A 16,010-nucleotide genomic window follows, 5' to 3' on the forward strand; every position below is an offset into this window, starting at 1 on the left:
GGAATGAGAATATGTATGAGCTTAAAGGTGTACATATTGCCAACTTTGAAGTTGATCTTTGTTCAAGCAGTGTTGAATACTGTAGTATATCAAATGTTAATAGTTTATGCCAATGTTCTCGTTAATAGTGCTGTGCTATTTAAGCAATAGAAAACGTTTTCCGCGTTTGCATAGCCTGATGTAAACAAGCGAGGGGTTGGGAGAATTCGATACACAGTTATGCAAACCCGAGATGAAGTCGGGGGTTTGCATAACGGTCGAGAAATCTCCCAGCCCCTGGAGTGTTTATGTTAGGATATGCATACAAATAAAAAAAAAGTTTTCCATTGCTTTTATGAAATAACTTTCCCGAGAAAAAAGGGAAAACTCTCCTGTTTATAGCACTGATTAAAAGAGAAATTCTTACCAGTCGCGAGCTCTTGTGCACGAAGCTTGTATGCGTAATCAGTCCTTGTTCAGTTTCCAGAAAAAAGATGCTTTCCAAAATATGGGTTTTTTTCGCACTTAAAATGTCAGCTCAAGCGAAAAAAAAAAAAAATAACACAGCATTTTTCTAAAGATTTTCCAAGTTTCAGCCGACGAGGAAATGGGTCAATAAAGTAAACTTGACGACGAATTTTTCAGCTCAAACCTTTTTCAAATTCGTGCTTGCATGATTAGCGCACGAAAAGCAAAACATATTGACGTCTCAACCATGTTTACATACTCTCATGCAAACACGCCTCTCGGCCAATCAGAGCACGCGTACTATCTGAGTTATTTTATAAAGCCTGGCGCGAAGCTGGTATCCACGATCTTCCGCGTACTGGTTCAGGGATTCAGCACAGCGCACAATAGCTCTTTTCTTAACCTCCTGTACAGTCTTGGCCAGGGAAGACGAAATCTTGGTGTTCAGCTTGTGCGCACATGCAGCAGGACAAGTCACGTTAAAGTCTACAGTCAGCTTGACGACGGCGTTCTCAGAAATCTCGCACTTCTGGGCTTTCAACATTTCATGCGGGTTCTGCTGGCAGGCATGTTGGTAGATCTCGACTACAAGGAAAGCTAGGTCTGTGCTGGTTGCAGAAAAAGTCACCAGGTCACCGCAACTTATCTCTAAACCATCAAGGCGCATAACAGAGACGAACTGTTGCGGCACGGTGGAGTCCAATGCGATGCAAGCAGATGGTAGCGCGGGTGTGGCTGGAGAAGCTGGCTGCTTACTAAATGGAACTTGCTTCTTTTTCTTTGCGAGAACAGGAGTCGCAAACACGTCAGGCTGAACGACACTTTGGAATGAGATTGTTTTCTCTTCGCCGTCGATCACCACTGTCAGCAGTTCCAGGAACGGGTCAATAATCTTCACGATGGCCAGCTTTCTGGTACCGTCCACTTGTACGTACAATTCATCTTCTGGAAACAACTTGCTAAAGTTCACAACTAGCGGCAGACGCTTTCTCTTACGACCATGAGCCATCGATGAAGAGCGGGCGCGAATACAGTCGGCCTGCAGAACGGTATCATGCCTACTGCTCCAGTTTTCAAAGGTAACTTTGTAGCCATCCTCTTCGAGACTTAAAATGGTACAAGCAAACCATCTGCCTTCATGAAGGCCTTTGCCATTTTTCGCCGATATTAAAAGCCATTCTTAGATCTCAAGCGTGTATAACCCTGAGTGCCGTGAAAGATCAAAGCAAACTATTCCCGGGACTTGAGTGTTGTTTATCACTAGTAGCTATGGTTACCTATCACGTGATGTGTTCGTATATCTGCGATTGGTTTGCTGTAACCTTCGAGGCACAGGATTTGCTACGATTCACGGCCTGACTTGTCTTCCTTTTTGAAGAAAGATCAATTCGTTTTGCGGAAATTTGGCATGAGACAAAACTACCATCGTTATAGCGCGCGCGGTGAATGAAACAACAACTTTGTATACTGTGCCTGAAAACACATTGCAACCTTCTTTGTGAAGACATGTTCTAAACTTCATCATTGTCACCCAAACTCTCAGTACCCTCTTCATTTCCACCACCGGCATCGTGATCATCATTATCATCATCGGCAGCATTAGAGTGCTTGTACCTTTATATCCTCTTCTTTGCATATTTTCATTTTTATTTCACAAAAATCTGTGAGCATTTGGTAACCTTTTGTTTTTCTTTTTTCATTTTGAACATTAATCTCTCCACCATTTCATCAGTATTGCCTATATTTTACTTTCTTCGGCAAGACTGGGTGTAAGGGGGAGGGGGGGGTTAAAAAAAATCTGTCATGACGTGATGGGGGGGGGGATCTTAAAAAGATTGCCCCTTTAAAAAACATCCTTCGTATTTCCGATAGTGATTGTGTTTTGAGTTTGCTGCGAATTTTGGCGGGAGCAAAACTGAGATACTTCTTGTAAAGCAAAATATTCCTATGCAAAATAATTATTATGTTTTAATGTATTTATTTTTCTTGTGTATATATTTTATAGAACCAGAATCAGTAGAGGATAAAGGGGACAGAGAAGGCACCCCCATACACACCCTATTCCATAGGTAATTCGTCTCTAGTTATTTTTAAGACCACAGATCCCGAGGGGGATTAGACAACAGCCAATCACACTGCGCGAATGTGTTCTTCACGAATATGATGCTGAAAGAAATGGCGGAAGACGCAGAGCGCGATACTGCTATTCGTTTTGTCGATGAAAACGACTGAAGAGAGATTTCTGCTAAAGCTGTGACAGCGAAACGGAAATTAAAAAAGAATCGCCCTTCCTCTCTTGTATAGAACTTACAGTACAGCAGGGAAATCCTTAACACACTGAATATTCTCTCAGGATCATTTATAATTTACGGTTTGAAGAGAGCCATTTCTGGTTTGATATTTATTCTTTTATTAGTCTTTTATTATTCAACAAAAATAACACTTGGCGTCCTACTTGCTTTATTATACAAACGACCGGTTTCAATAGAGCGGCGAAATTTCTCATTTTATTAAAGTACTGAGGTTACGACAACTTCGAGTTAAGCTGATTTCACGGGTTGTCAAAGAGTCCAGCGATTCCCTTTTCCCAGGTGAGTGCCGACTCATTTCGCTTCAATATTCAGAAATGCTCTCGATCTCTTGTCGCTTTCATTGCCTTTCGCCCGACATGTTTTGCACGGCGTTTAGTCATGCGAAACCTCCACGAAACATCCACGCAGCGCGCGAGGTAACTTTATTCCGATTCTAAAAATAACTCGAGACGAATTACCTATGGAATAGGGTGTGCCTTCTCTGTCACCTCTATCCTCTCTTGGTAGAAAAGAATAGAACTGAAAACTGGCCAGCTTTGAAGGTTTTATGTTAAAATAATTAAAATAACAGAAAAGTAAAACATAGATCATTAAAGCGTTCCACGAAACTGTGATCTTCGTTGAAACTCTCCAGGAAAACAACTTCCACATTTTCTTGAAGCTAAGTGATAATTGTGAGCATGTTTGGAATTAACATGTAATTATTTTACCTCAACTAATTGCGGTTAATAGCTTTTTTTGAGGTAAAGTAGCTTTATTACTTCATGCCGATTTTATTTGCAACTTTCGTCCAATGGGATGAAGTGTCTCCGTAGCCTATATTAATATTGTATAATACCTCTCAGCATCTAATCGCACGCAACTACTGTCACTTTTTCGTAACACTTGCTGCGCAACTACTGGGTCTCCGTTCTGTTAAACATGAAGAGCATGGAGCTGTAAAAATAAAATCCCTATGGAAAAGCGTGGTCCCGATATACTTAGCCATGAGGCGAGGATTGCTAAAAACTCAATTGACATATGGCGGAAATTCAAGCATCGCCGGGCAACAAAGTGTGCCGAAAATCACAAATTTGCAAACGGTCAGTAAAGTAGTTGCTTAATATATTTGTTTTATAAAGCCATTCTTCAAATTCGAGTAGAAAGATTTTAAAAACTATGTATACCCGTATGATGGGTAAAATAGATATTTTATTTTTCGGCTAATCACCTTAAATGACTTAAAAATATATATTGTTTTTAGAGGGAATCTTCACTTTTTTTCAAACATAAGAGCAGATTAAGATACAAAATTTATTTTGACAACTCTTTACTGTATTTTTCTTCCGTTTATATCCATTTATTTTATCTGAATGTATATATCATTTCAGTTGGAGAGTCTATCGATGTTATGCACAAGGGAACCCAGATAATAAAGCTGCGTAGCTCATCAAAGAAGTATCCTAGAAAGTATTTTCTTGATCAGGAAGCAGTAAATATCTGCTGGACTCCTTCCAAGAAGGGTGACAAAGCTAAAAGTAAGTCCTTGTTTACTTAATGTTGGGGTTAACATCATTCACACTCATGACACACTCATGACTTACGTAAATTGAGGCATGGCTTATAATGCTGAAAATTCACTTATCAAACAAAGAAAAAATATAACCACACGACAACTGCGATATTTTTTTTCGAGCAATTCCCTTTCGAGGACATCATCGTCTGTGAATTTTCACGGAAATTACACCGATGTCGCTTCCTGAATTTATATTTTTGCTATATGAAATAAACGCTGTATAATTTATGTAACAGGTCACCAGTGGAGCTGTGCATGTCCGTAACAATTGAAAACTGAATATATGATTGTTCGAACAAACTTCATTTTAACAGAAAAATTGATAATAATAATAAAAACAAGAAAGGCTTGGCTTGATAGTCCATTGATTGTTTTTTTATATCTGCCCTGGTTTCTCAATTTAAATGGGTTTCTCCTTTCTAGAATTGTGTTTGGACGAAAGGTTTATAGCGATCTAGCCATTTCTTATCAATAATTGATTAAGTTTCGAAAAAATAATCACTTTTATTATCCGCAATTAAAGAAACAAAATGTAACCGTTTGCCAAATAGAATATTATATTTCTGCACGCGCAGTTTGAAGTCTCAATTAGTTATACGTCTCATCTGCCTTGTTTCTTATTATTTATTATCATCCTTCATTGCAATTCGCTTCCCTATTTTTTTATTAAAACGGGAAAACTCCCACAGTTTAAGACTTGTTTTGATTGGTCACCGTATCAATACATGTGTATCTGATGTGTTCTTAACTATCCTTAGGGACAGACCATAAGAAATAACCGGAGGGGGATGAAAAATTTTCAGTGCATTAAGTTTTCTTTTTTTTTTTTTAAGCCCACTTGTCTGCAGGATTTTTTTTTTCTGAGGCAGAAGCTTTGCACGAATTTTTTTTTCCTCCACACATTTCTTCTTTTATAACTAATCGTGAAAAACGTGGAAGCAATGTGTTTGGGGCACAAACGACAAGGAAAAATAACAAGCGCTTGAAGAAGAGCCACAAAGAGAGTGATTAAAACTACACTGTATAGGTGGTCAAAATTGACTTGACGACTTCAGAGAATCTCATCACTAAAATATCTTGTAAAGGCATAGTGGTTCAATGTTTTCGTTGGTCTAATGTTTTATATATATCTATCCTTGTTTTGACTTAGTTTGTCATAAATTGCCATATGAAAAAGCAAAATAGAAATTAATCCAGGGACAAAATCGGAATCACAACATATATCGTTATTATCATTTAAAAAAAGAGCAGTTGCACTTCGGTTTATGTAATACAGCTTATGCCAAAATAGTAGCAAGATTACTTTTTCATTAACGTTAATTCGCCGTTGGCGCCTCTATTGCATCTGCAGAATTAAAAAGGACTATTAGCCCGGTACCTTGAGGGCCAATTAACATCGTATTATAAGACAAAAGAATACCTGCCATTTTGGAAGATGGTGCACATATTTTGTTATTTTGTCTGTCGTTATTGTTGCGGAAACAAAATAATATACTGTCATTTATTGGTAGAAATTTTCACTTCACAATTGAGCCAGTAACACTTCAATTGATCCAGTATATTTTGTTATTTTGACAATTGTTACTGTTTCATATTAAAACCAAAATTACACTGTCAGATATTTATTGTTGGGAATTGCCATAACACAATTGGGTCATAGTACAAATTGTTATTTTCCAAATATTAAGAAACAGAGGCACTTTAATGCATCTAACACATTTTGTTGTTTTGATGGTTGTTTAAGTGTTTCATATTAAAACAAAGTTATACTGTTATTTATTGTTGAAAATTTCCATTTTAAATACAGTTGAGAAAGACATTTTAATCTGAAGAGAGAGATTTTATAGCGGAGCTCCTTGCGCGCGCGAAGCGCGCGCAAACGGAGCACCATAACTAAGATAATGTGGTAAACTATCCATCCGAGAAATTTTGGTTATGACCTCAGCGTACATCCGTCCGTATGGACTTTCCGGGTGGTGGAAAGTATTCCGCATGGACTCTTGGGGTAGGGGAAAGTAGAGATTTTTTTTGCGGGAAATCGCGTGGCGCAACATCGCGCAACTGGTTTTGGAAAAAGAAATTTAAAAGCAACCCATCAAAAAGATTTTTCGACAGAACCTTTATAACTTTTTATTACAACTTACGAAAGTTATTATGTCAACAAACGACAGCAGAGAGATTTTAGCGTGTAGACGACATGTTTTAAGGAGAGAGCAAAGAGAAGGTGAACGGCAAAGAGCAAGAGTAAACACGCGTAGAGCAAGCGAAGACGATCGCCAAAGAGAGCGCGTTAGAAGTAGAAGAAGAAGACAAAATTCGGCAAGTAGAAAGACTCAGGGCGAGAAGAAGGAGAGAAAATTATAATGAAAAATGCTGGAAAGCAGAACGAGACGGAGCTAGAATGAACAGACAAAGGCAACGCGAAAGAGAAAAATAAAGGCAAATAGAACGGCAACAAAATAATGACACGATGACAGAAAGTGTTGTGTTAATGTCACTATGGCCCCGCACTATTAACATTTTGATTTCAAACTGATCTCGGACGCGAAAATTCAGCCAGTCATTTAAAAATACAAGCAGGGAAGACAGAGGTTTTTCACTTTTCTCACCATATGCCCTGATTGAAATAATTAAACTGAAAAGTGCGTCCTTTTTTGGCGCCAATCAATTTGCAGACGCCGCCGCTGTTTTAATGTTGACAAACGATGACAATCAAAAAGCCACGAAGGCTCATTGTTGATTAGCCTTTTCCGCACAGTCACAAAGATTCTGCTTGCCTTTATTGGTCGGGCTCCATGGCAGCACCGATACTACAGCACGAAAGTCGGCCATTGAAGATGAAGAACAGATGTTTTGGAAGGTCACACTCCCTTCTACTCAAAATTTTTTCTGCAAAAGATGTTTGCACGATTAACTTTACAGTTTCCTTTTACCTATATTTGTATTTGCAACCGCGTGGGAACTGTTTCTTTTTCAGACGGTAGGTTACGTGATCGTGACATAATATTCAGAGATGAAAACGAATCTTGTATTTTGTTTCCTTAGCTGCTTGGTTGAGTTTCTGGCACGCGAAGCTAACAGCTGGCGGAGAAGGGCGAGTTCAAATCCTGGCAATTGAGTGTGTCTTTTTTTCTTTTTTTTTTTTCCCTTCTCCCCGTTTTAGCATTTTTTCACCATCAAACGCACACACTCACACAAACAAGGAAGGTGCGAAGACACACGGAAAGGCCGAAAGGAGACAGAGAGCAGTTCGCTTCACTCGATTTCTAGATTACAGATTAATGTTTGACTCGGGGCGTTCATTTAGTCTCAAATATGATCTGATCCGGTCCCCGTATTAATTAGTAATCCCTAGAATTGTAGCTAGCCCGACTTTATGTTCAACAAGCGTTCTTTTCCCTCTAGCGTTTTGAGATTTGACTTTATTATAATGGTGGGCAGAAAGAGAAAAAGTATAGTCGAAAGCAACAAAAATAAACTAAGTATCAATCAAGTATTACATAGACACAAATGCAGTAAAGCTTATCGCTACTTTCTGCTCTGCCTTGTTGGCTTAAGCCAGCAATAATAAATAGACAAGCAAAAAAGTTGCTCACTCAAATTGGCGCCAAAAGAAGGCGCGGTAAAGACGCGCACATGTTTTTCAGTTTAAGAAACGGTCCAGATAAGAACGATAGCAACAACGGCAACGAACATGTTGGAATGCAAAAAGGGTGCTAACTTTTCTATTGTCTGTACTTACTTCTGATTGGCTTAAACAGCAAAAGTTAACAAAACTTCATAAAGCAGTACATATATTCATCCTTACTTTCCAACCATCTTCCATATAACAAAACCTACTCAGTTTTAATAACAAAGAAATCCATGTAGGGAACATGTAAAATTGTAAACTTTTCTTGGCTATTGTTTTCAACTCTTGTGATTGGTCAAAATCTTTTAACACAAAAAAAACACCCTTTCAAAGTGGAGTGTAAATGCGTTTTATTGCGTAAACGGCCTTCATGTAGGTTTATGCATTCTCTGTATAAAAATGAGAACATTCCTATGTGGGGAAAGCACCGCTGCCGCATAACAAAAGAAATTACTATCCACCTTACCCGGATCATTACTTAATTTATTTCCTTGCGCCATTTTCCATATTTTACATTACGCATAATTATGTCAATCCGCAAGTCGTGCCACATGCCATTCCGAAAACTCATTCCTCCTTTTACCCTCACCGCGTATCAAACGCTTTTTAAGATTACACATCGTTATAAAACCATTAAACAAAAAAAATAAACACAATAAATTCTTTATGATGTTGAAGCGTAACTCTTTTAATGTTCACTGAAAATTTGGTGCTTGTCAAAAGTGAGAACCGGCTGACCGTATAGGCGATTTTGGAAATTTTTGGAATGGTTTCGCTAAAAGCACATGCGTGCTTCGTACGTTTCTGAATATTGAATGAGTGCAATTTGTCTTGAAAAATTGTGAAATACTGCATCTTGTCTGAGATCTGTATGATAAAAACAGCGCCTCATATTACCGTTTCACCTCAGATGTGATGTATAAAAAGTATGAAATGTTCATTTACCCGCACCCAGAGTTCTTGGCAAGATTTTGTTAAGTAAACTTGTCGAACGCAAAAAATTCGGCTTGATTTGTTTTCCAAGAATTCGTTTTCCAGGCCTAATCTACTGTGATCAAGAGCCAGATGGCTCTTAAGTTAAATGTGATCGACGATGATTTAGCTTTCCCTAAAAAGTCACATTTGTGCCCTGATTTGTGGATTGAGAGTTTATTGTTTGATTCAAACTATAAATTTATTAATGGGGGCTTCACTTTTAGCCCTGGCTACAATAGGTCTATATATTAGTATAATTGTTTGTGATAGCAATATCTGTGGTAATGATGATTGTGTAGAAAGCAAGCCATTATAATTATATACTATTTATGTTTTGTTGTATGAAGAAATATCAAGCAGTTGTTTTCAAATAAAAGTACTGAAGCACAAGTTAAGAATTTCAGTTCTCTTTATCTTTAAGCATTGTTTTATGTTACCTTTATTTTCCCCTCTTATCCCATAGTTTAATAACCTTAAATGCTAAGCATTAAGCTTCCTCCGCAAGAATTTTTTTTTACTTATCACAATTCGCAGGATTTTTTTTAGACAAGTTTCCCTTGCAGGAATTTCTTTTTGGGAATTTTCACCCCAACCGAGGTTATTTCTAATGGTTCGTCCCTTATGCGCGAACTCTCCGAAATAAGGCAAGGGTCAATCAACGTTAACATTATAAGTTCGTGTACTAATGTTCATGCACATTCACTCAGTGAAGTAAATATTCGATTTGACAGATATATTCCCTTTGAAGTGTTAATGACAATACTTTTTTAGTCACGTAATCGCATATCGCCTAAAGCTTTTTCCATAAAATCCCTACGTTCAGCTGACAATAGTTTATACATCACTGTAAACCGCTGTAAAGATGTTTATCCTTGAAACAAGGCATTAAGGGTCAGTTGTCATGAAGAAAAGGAATCCAAAAGAGAAGAGCTTGGCGAAGGTACCTCTCGCCATACCTATAGTCTACCATTTTCCTTTTTTTTTTGTCAGTCTCGATAGCGTCTGTTAAATAGTTGCGCATAGGATCCGCCACAGACGCTTTCACCCAGTGTCCTGAAGTATATGTAGAAAGTCGATGTTTCTCCATTATTCACGGCGATGACTTTTCCACGTTGGACTTAGTGTTCTCCACTGAAAAAGAGTGTCTTCATTGGATTGTTGGGCTACGCTATATTTTGGCAAAAAAATCCGGTAAGAGTGCTTAATTACAGTATAACCCTGTTCTTGCACCATTCAACATTATTTCACTATTCATGTAAAAGCTGCAACTCGTGCAGCTAGGTAATGAGCTACTTAAGTCAGATATGCTGGTGAATGAGGGCGCTTTCCAAATGTCAAAACTGGCCGGCCGAACCATTGCCGGACCCGTCATTTGAAAATGAAATCGAGTTTTTGATGAAAAATGGTTTCCTTCGTGCATGCTATTTAGCATTTGACTGATCTGGATTGCTCTGATTAAAAGAGAAATTTTCATTACGACGGGAATAGCCTGGCCGGTCAGTTCTGACAAATGAAAAGCGCTTTTTGGGGATACAGCAAACGGTTTTAATAACTTAAACAGACAAAAAAAATAGATAAAATATTCATTGATGAATAAGAATTAAATAACCACTATCATATATAACTATTCATGCCACATACATTTGATACGGATTGTCTGCATCAAACAATTTTTTTTCGCCAGTAACTCTCTTGAGGGAAACCTGATTTTTAGACAACTGCAGCTTACGAACTTAATTTCAACCCGCACCCGCGACCGGCGACTCGCGACCATTAGTCAAACTGCATGCAGCATACGCTGTCCGTGACAGACTAAAAGTGGCTAAATTCAATATTTGCTGGTATTTCCATAAAATGTAAACCTTTTACAGATTTCACACATCCCACTCTGATTTTGTTTTGACTTACTTTTTACAAGTTGTGCTGTCGAGTGTTTAAAAGAAAGTTATCTATTCAAGTCAGGTACCATGGGTCGCCGACCTTGAAAATAAGAGGTTTAAAAGAACAGGTAAAGAAAACGCAACGGCTATTAGCTTTCCTGCTAATGGCACTTGCACTCTGTCCTTCACGTGCACTTTCGTGTTCTCAGTCACAGTTGTTTTGGATAACACGCGACCTGCGTTGTCAAAACTGTTTCAGGACTTTGGGTTTTTCTTCGACGTCAATCACACCGTTACCATAGCATCCAGCCCTTGCTTGTCAAATAAAGGCAGCAATAACGAGCAGAAGCTGCAAAATAAAATGTTGGTGGGAATGTACTGTTTTCACCCTCCCAAATTTGTGTTTCTTCGGGATTTGGAAGCTCAATAGGAACAATTTCACCTTGGGCATCTAAACTTGCCATGTTTCAGGAAGAAGGTTAAAAAAACCTTGAGAGCTAAAACGTGAAAACACGCGAACTCTTATGCCAAAATAGTAGCAAGATTACTTTTTCATTAACGTTAATTCGCCGTTGGCGCCTCTATTGCATCTGCAGACTTAAAAAGGACTATTAGCCCGGTACCTTGAGGGCCAATTAACATCGTATTATAAGACAAAAGAATACCTGCCATTTTGGAATATGGTGTACATATTTTGTTATTTTGTCTGTCGTTATTGTTGCGGAAACAAAATAATATACTGTCATTTATTGGTAGAAATTTTCACTTCACAATTGAGCCACTAACACTTCAATTGATCCAGTATACTTTGTTATTTTGACAATTGTTACTGTTTCACATTAAAACCAAAATTACACTGTCAGATATTTATTGTTGGGAATTGCCATAACACAATTGGGTCATAGTACAAATTGTTATTTTCCAAATATTAAGAAACAGAGGCACTTTAATGCATCTAACACATTTTGTTGTTTTGATGGTTGTTTAAGTGTTTCATATTAAAACAAAGTTATACTGTTATTTATTGTTGAAAATTTCCATTTTAAATACAGTTGAGAAAGACATTTTAATCTGAAGAGAGAGATTTTATAGCGGAGCTCCTTGCGCGTTACTTGCATTCATTTCCCATCCCAATTTCTTATTTCCAGTTATTTGCTTCTAACTCCTGATAACTCGAACTCCCGCTAACTCGATCCTTTTGCGATTTCCCTGGAAGGTTCGAGTAAACGGGAGTCGACTGTATGTGTGAAAGCTTCGGAAATAACGCTAGTGAAATTATTGCCTTATTTAACGAATATACATTTTGATTACCAATTAACATCAAGGGTGACAAATTACGCTCACAATAGAGATTTGTTTTGACCTGTTTATTCTATCTGATACCCTAACATCTTCATTCATAACATCTTTAAACATTGACGCCCTCTTGGCACTGAGACTCAGACATACGGAACGTTTCCATAGCATTTTTGTAAGATTACACATTAAGGCTGAGATTTCGAGAAAAAATTAAGGACCAATTTGTCACTCATGATATTAAGACTATAATCACGTTTTAAACATCAAACGACAAGTTGAATCGAAAAGTAGGAAATGAAAAGAAACATTTGTGCAAAGTAGTCTTTGTCGATGGTCCAGTCTCTATACTCCATATTTTTGTTTGATCGGGTAAAAAGTAATCGGAAATTTAGTCAACTTACACCAATAGCGACTAATCAACGTTTGCCATTTCTCCTAAATCTGATTTAGAGTAGATCTATCTGAGTATTTTTATCGCAATTCTTAGCTTACCATCGTAAATGACCACATAATTCCGCTACTTATTTTCGCTGTATCATTCTCTATAATTCGTTTAAATTTCTATTTCTTCATTACACTTACTGCTTTGTCTTCTTATTACTGCGAAAATTTCATCTTTGATTCAATCTCTTATTTTCTTACTTCATGATCCTCATCACCAGGCCTTTTTTCAGGTATGTACACAATCGATGCTTAACCTAACCATCTTCCCATCATCAAGTCATATCCCTCTAATATCTTCCTTTCGAAAATGTGTAACTTAGTGAAGTTGTTTTAACGTGGGGTGGGGGTGGAGTGTGGGCTTAGTGGGAAGATGCACACGGCTAAGGAAATGTCAGAACACTCTACAAATGTAAAGAAATTTGGGGGACAATCGTGTCTCCATGTTGTCTCGAATCACCCCTTTTCCTCTCCCCTCCTGGAGTGAAGTTTTGAAAAAAGCAACAATTGAAATACAAAAACGGAACAAAAGATCAACGGTAGCAAAACAAAATATAAATACATGTATATGAATTAAAAAAAAAAAGACGACATTATTATACAGAAAAAAAAATGTACGCAAAAGTTTTAATCTCGTACTCACATATCTTGTTGGCGAAGCCGAAGGCGAGATCTGGGGTCCATTTAATAGAACTTTTACAAGTGTATTTTACAAGTATAGCTATTGCTTTCAAACCCTAGAAAAATGGCTTCACATGAAAATTATCCTTGCAAAAGTTTTATTAGTTCTTCAGTGGAAATATTTATTTGAACAGCAGAACTGAATACTTAGCGAAGAATAATTCCACACGCCATAGCGAGCGCAGGAGACAACACTCACGTCATTCGCTCACATGCGAGCCAATCCCCCCCTAAAAATGAATTTACTTACCTTGCCAGATCTCGCCGTCGACTTTGGCAATAAGAGATTGCTGGGTACGAGCAAAGGTGCTACGAAACGTGTTGCGACATAGCACGTGTGTCAGAAGGGAAACAGAAATTGCATTTGATTCTGGTAATATTTTAAAAATCTATGATCACTTGAAGATTTTAAACGGAATTAGTTCGAGGGCACAAATAGTAAATTGTTCTCGCTCAAAATATATATCTATAATGCCCTAGCTATTCATTAGTAGGATGCCTGAAATGTGTGCAATGCCACAATTGGTTTCAGGCTCCACTAAATCCTATACTAAATAAAACATTTTTAGGAGGAGCCACCCACAATGTAACCAGAAAATGCAATGCCTTACATAACGAACTAAATACAAACGACAATTAAATAAGCAAATAAAGCGCACGCCCACTAAAATTGCGCGCGCATAACCTACATCAGCTGAAAGAACCCAACACGATCATAATTTAGAACTATGTAAACACCAAGCTTTTCTGTCATTGTACGATTTCAGCTGAGGATGAACCACTCCGACGACAGACTGCAAGGGACCAGTATCCTTGATAAACACATGTAGGTTTGGTATCAAACTTGGAGCTAATTCACATTTGTTTAACTAAGGAGCTATGTCAATCTTTTTGCTATCTTATCAAAAAATAAATGTTTTTTGGCATTAATGTATCTAAAAAATAATAGTACAGTTTTTATTTTGGTTGTATTTTAATATTTCCTCGTGTTTCTTAGAACAAATGGCAAAGGTGGACATCAATTAAAACATGATAATATGGCTAATGCTCCCTAATAAATTTTGTTTAATACCTTCGTTGTACAGAACTCTTGATAAGTTCAGCAAAAAATAACAAGGACAGCTGAATATTCTTGTGACAGCCCATTTAAACCTCCGAGAGTATCACTTCAACTATGACATTTTTTTTTTAGGTATTTATTGATTGAGCATGATTGAATGATTGATTGATTGATTGATTGATTGATTGATTGATTGAATCATAATGTGATTATATGTGCATGTGCAGTACATAGAGTAAGGGAATACGTTAACGAACACTAATGAGATAAAGTAGATCGATTTGATTGAAATTTTTTTCCTTGACAAAATTAAGCTGGTTGAAAGAAGTGTTCCTTTCAGCAGACAAAAGTGGAGATGGGCTTCTTAGTGTCGATGAAGTCTTCGCCTTGATGCACAAATTAAATGTAAAAATATCATATAAGAAATTGAGAGATATCTTTAAGGTTAGTTTGTTGGCTCACTGGGCATCTTTATCGTTTTCATTCTTGGTTACGTTTGCCAGGCCGAGCTTGAAAACATCATGGAAATGAAAAATTTATACAGATTCTGATAACTCCTCAGGTACAATCGGGCTTGCTGTTTTTACTTCTTGTAACACAATTTTAGCCAGCCTGTGTACAGACTAAACTTTTCGAACGTGCAAAATCCACTAATCCGGCATGATCTACAGTGTTTGAACAATGGCCAAAATGTTCCAGTGAGATAAAATACAAAATAGACCATTTCGTGACAAGGATTATATCACCACGGCTTCCAGAATTCATTCTGATCTGTCTTACACAGAAAACACAAGCCGGAAATATTCTGACTACTAACTGAAATAGTTTTATATATATGTTAACCAAGGAGACGAATTACTTTTTGGTTTGACCCCCTATCATGACTGCTTATAATTTCAATCTACATTTCTTTAAGTAGTATATTCTATGAATTAACCGATATTTTCAGGAAGCCGATACGGACAATCAGGACTCTGAAGGTCTGCTGGATTTCAATGAGTTCATCACTTTTTACAAGAGTATTTCAACAAGACGAGAATTATACCTTCTTCTATTAAAGTAAGGACATTTTACTGTTCTCTTTTGCGAGGTTACATACATGCCACCCATATCCTCTTGCTGTTTTTATGCCTGCAACATTAAGTAAATTAAACGAGTTAGAACAAGTCAGTTTTTTTCGGTAAACGTTTTCTATTTCCTGAACTGGTGAGTTTGCACAAGCATTTCATGATAAGCATCCTAACATTGTGGCCAACTTACCAATCATAACCCAAAACTAACTTAAACGTGGTAACTCTAAGATAGTTACAACTGACATGTGACAGGGGAAGCTATTAAGTGGCTGTCCATCTAAGAGCGGTCCGGCGAGTTTGGGATCGCCAGTAAACCTTCCCTTTATTTTTTGTGGGTGAAAAGGACTTAATGAGGAATGATTAAAATCGAACTAATTTTTTTCAAAATCCTTTTCTGTGCTTCGCTACAGCACAAAACTTCTTTCCTATCTGAGAGCGCTTTTTCAACTTTATTCAATGGCCAAAGTTCAGTAATTTTAAAAGCCGCGCTTCTTCGTAACGGATAAATATCGCGAAATTCTACATAGTACAATGGATTTAGCTGCATTTGACTTGTCCTATGACGGAATCGTGGATAATTTGACGCAAAATAAAATAAAATTAATAAGATCAAAGACGAGCCCCCCTGCGGTTTTTTTGCTCCCTTGACAAATTCT

At 37.4% G+C, this 16,010-nt stretch overlaps 1 protein-coding gene across 1 annotated transcript in view; it reads left to right on the forward strand.

Annotated features, from left to right (window-relative positions):
• Window positions 1–3,644: 3,644 nt before the first annotated feature.
• Window positions 3,645–16,010, forward strand: part of LOC140945366 (1-phosphatidylinositol 4,5-bisphosphate phosphodiesterase eta-2-like) — a 35,849-nt gene continuing 23,483 nt past the window's right edge. Inside the window, 6 exon segments of the mRNA XM_073394404.1 lie at window positions 3,645–3,841; window positions 4,130–4,276; window positions 9,911–10,111; window positions 13,989–14,028; window positions 14,596–14,725; window positions 15,231–15,340. Of these exon segments, the coding sequence (XP_073250505.1) occupies window positions 3,715–3,841; window positions 4,130–4,276; window positions 9,911–10,111; window positions 13,989–14,028; window positions 14,596–14,725; window positions 15,231–15,340 (755 nt within the window). The 5' untranslated portion in view covers window positions 3,645–3,714.

The sequence above is a fragment of the Porites lutea genome, chromosome 1 (genome assembly GCF_958299795.1).
Source record: "Porites lutea chromosome 1, jaPorLute2.1, whole genome shotgun sequence".
NCBI lineage: Eukaryota > Metazoa > Cnidaria > Anthozoa > Scleractinia > Poritidae > Porites > Porites lutea.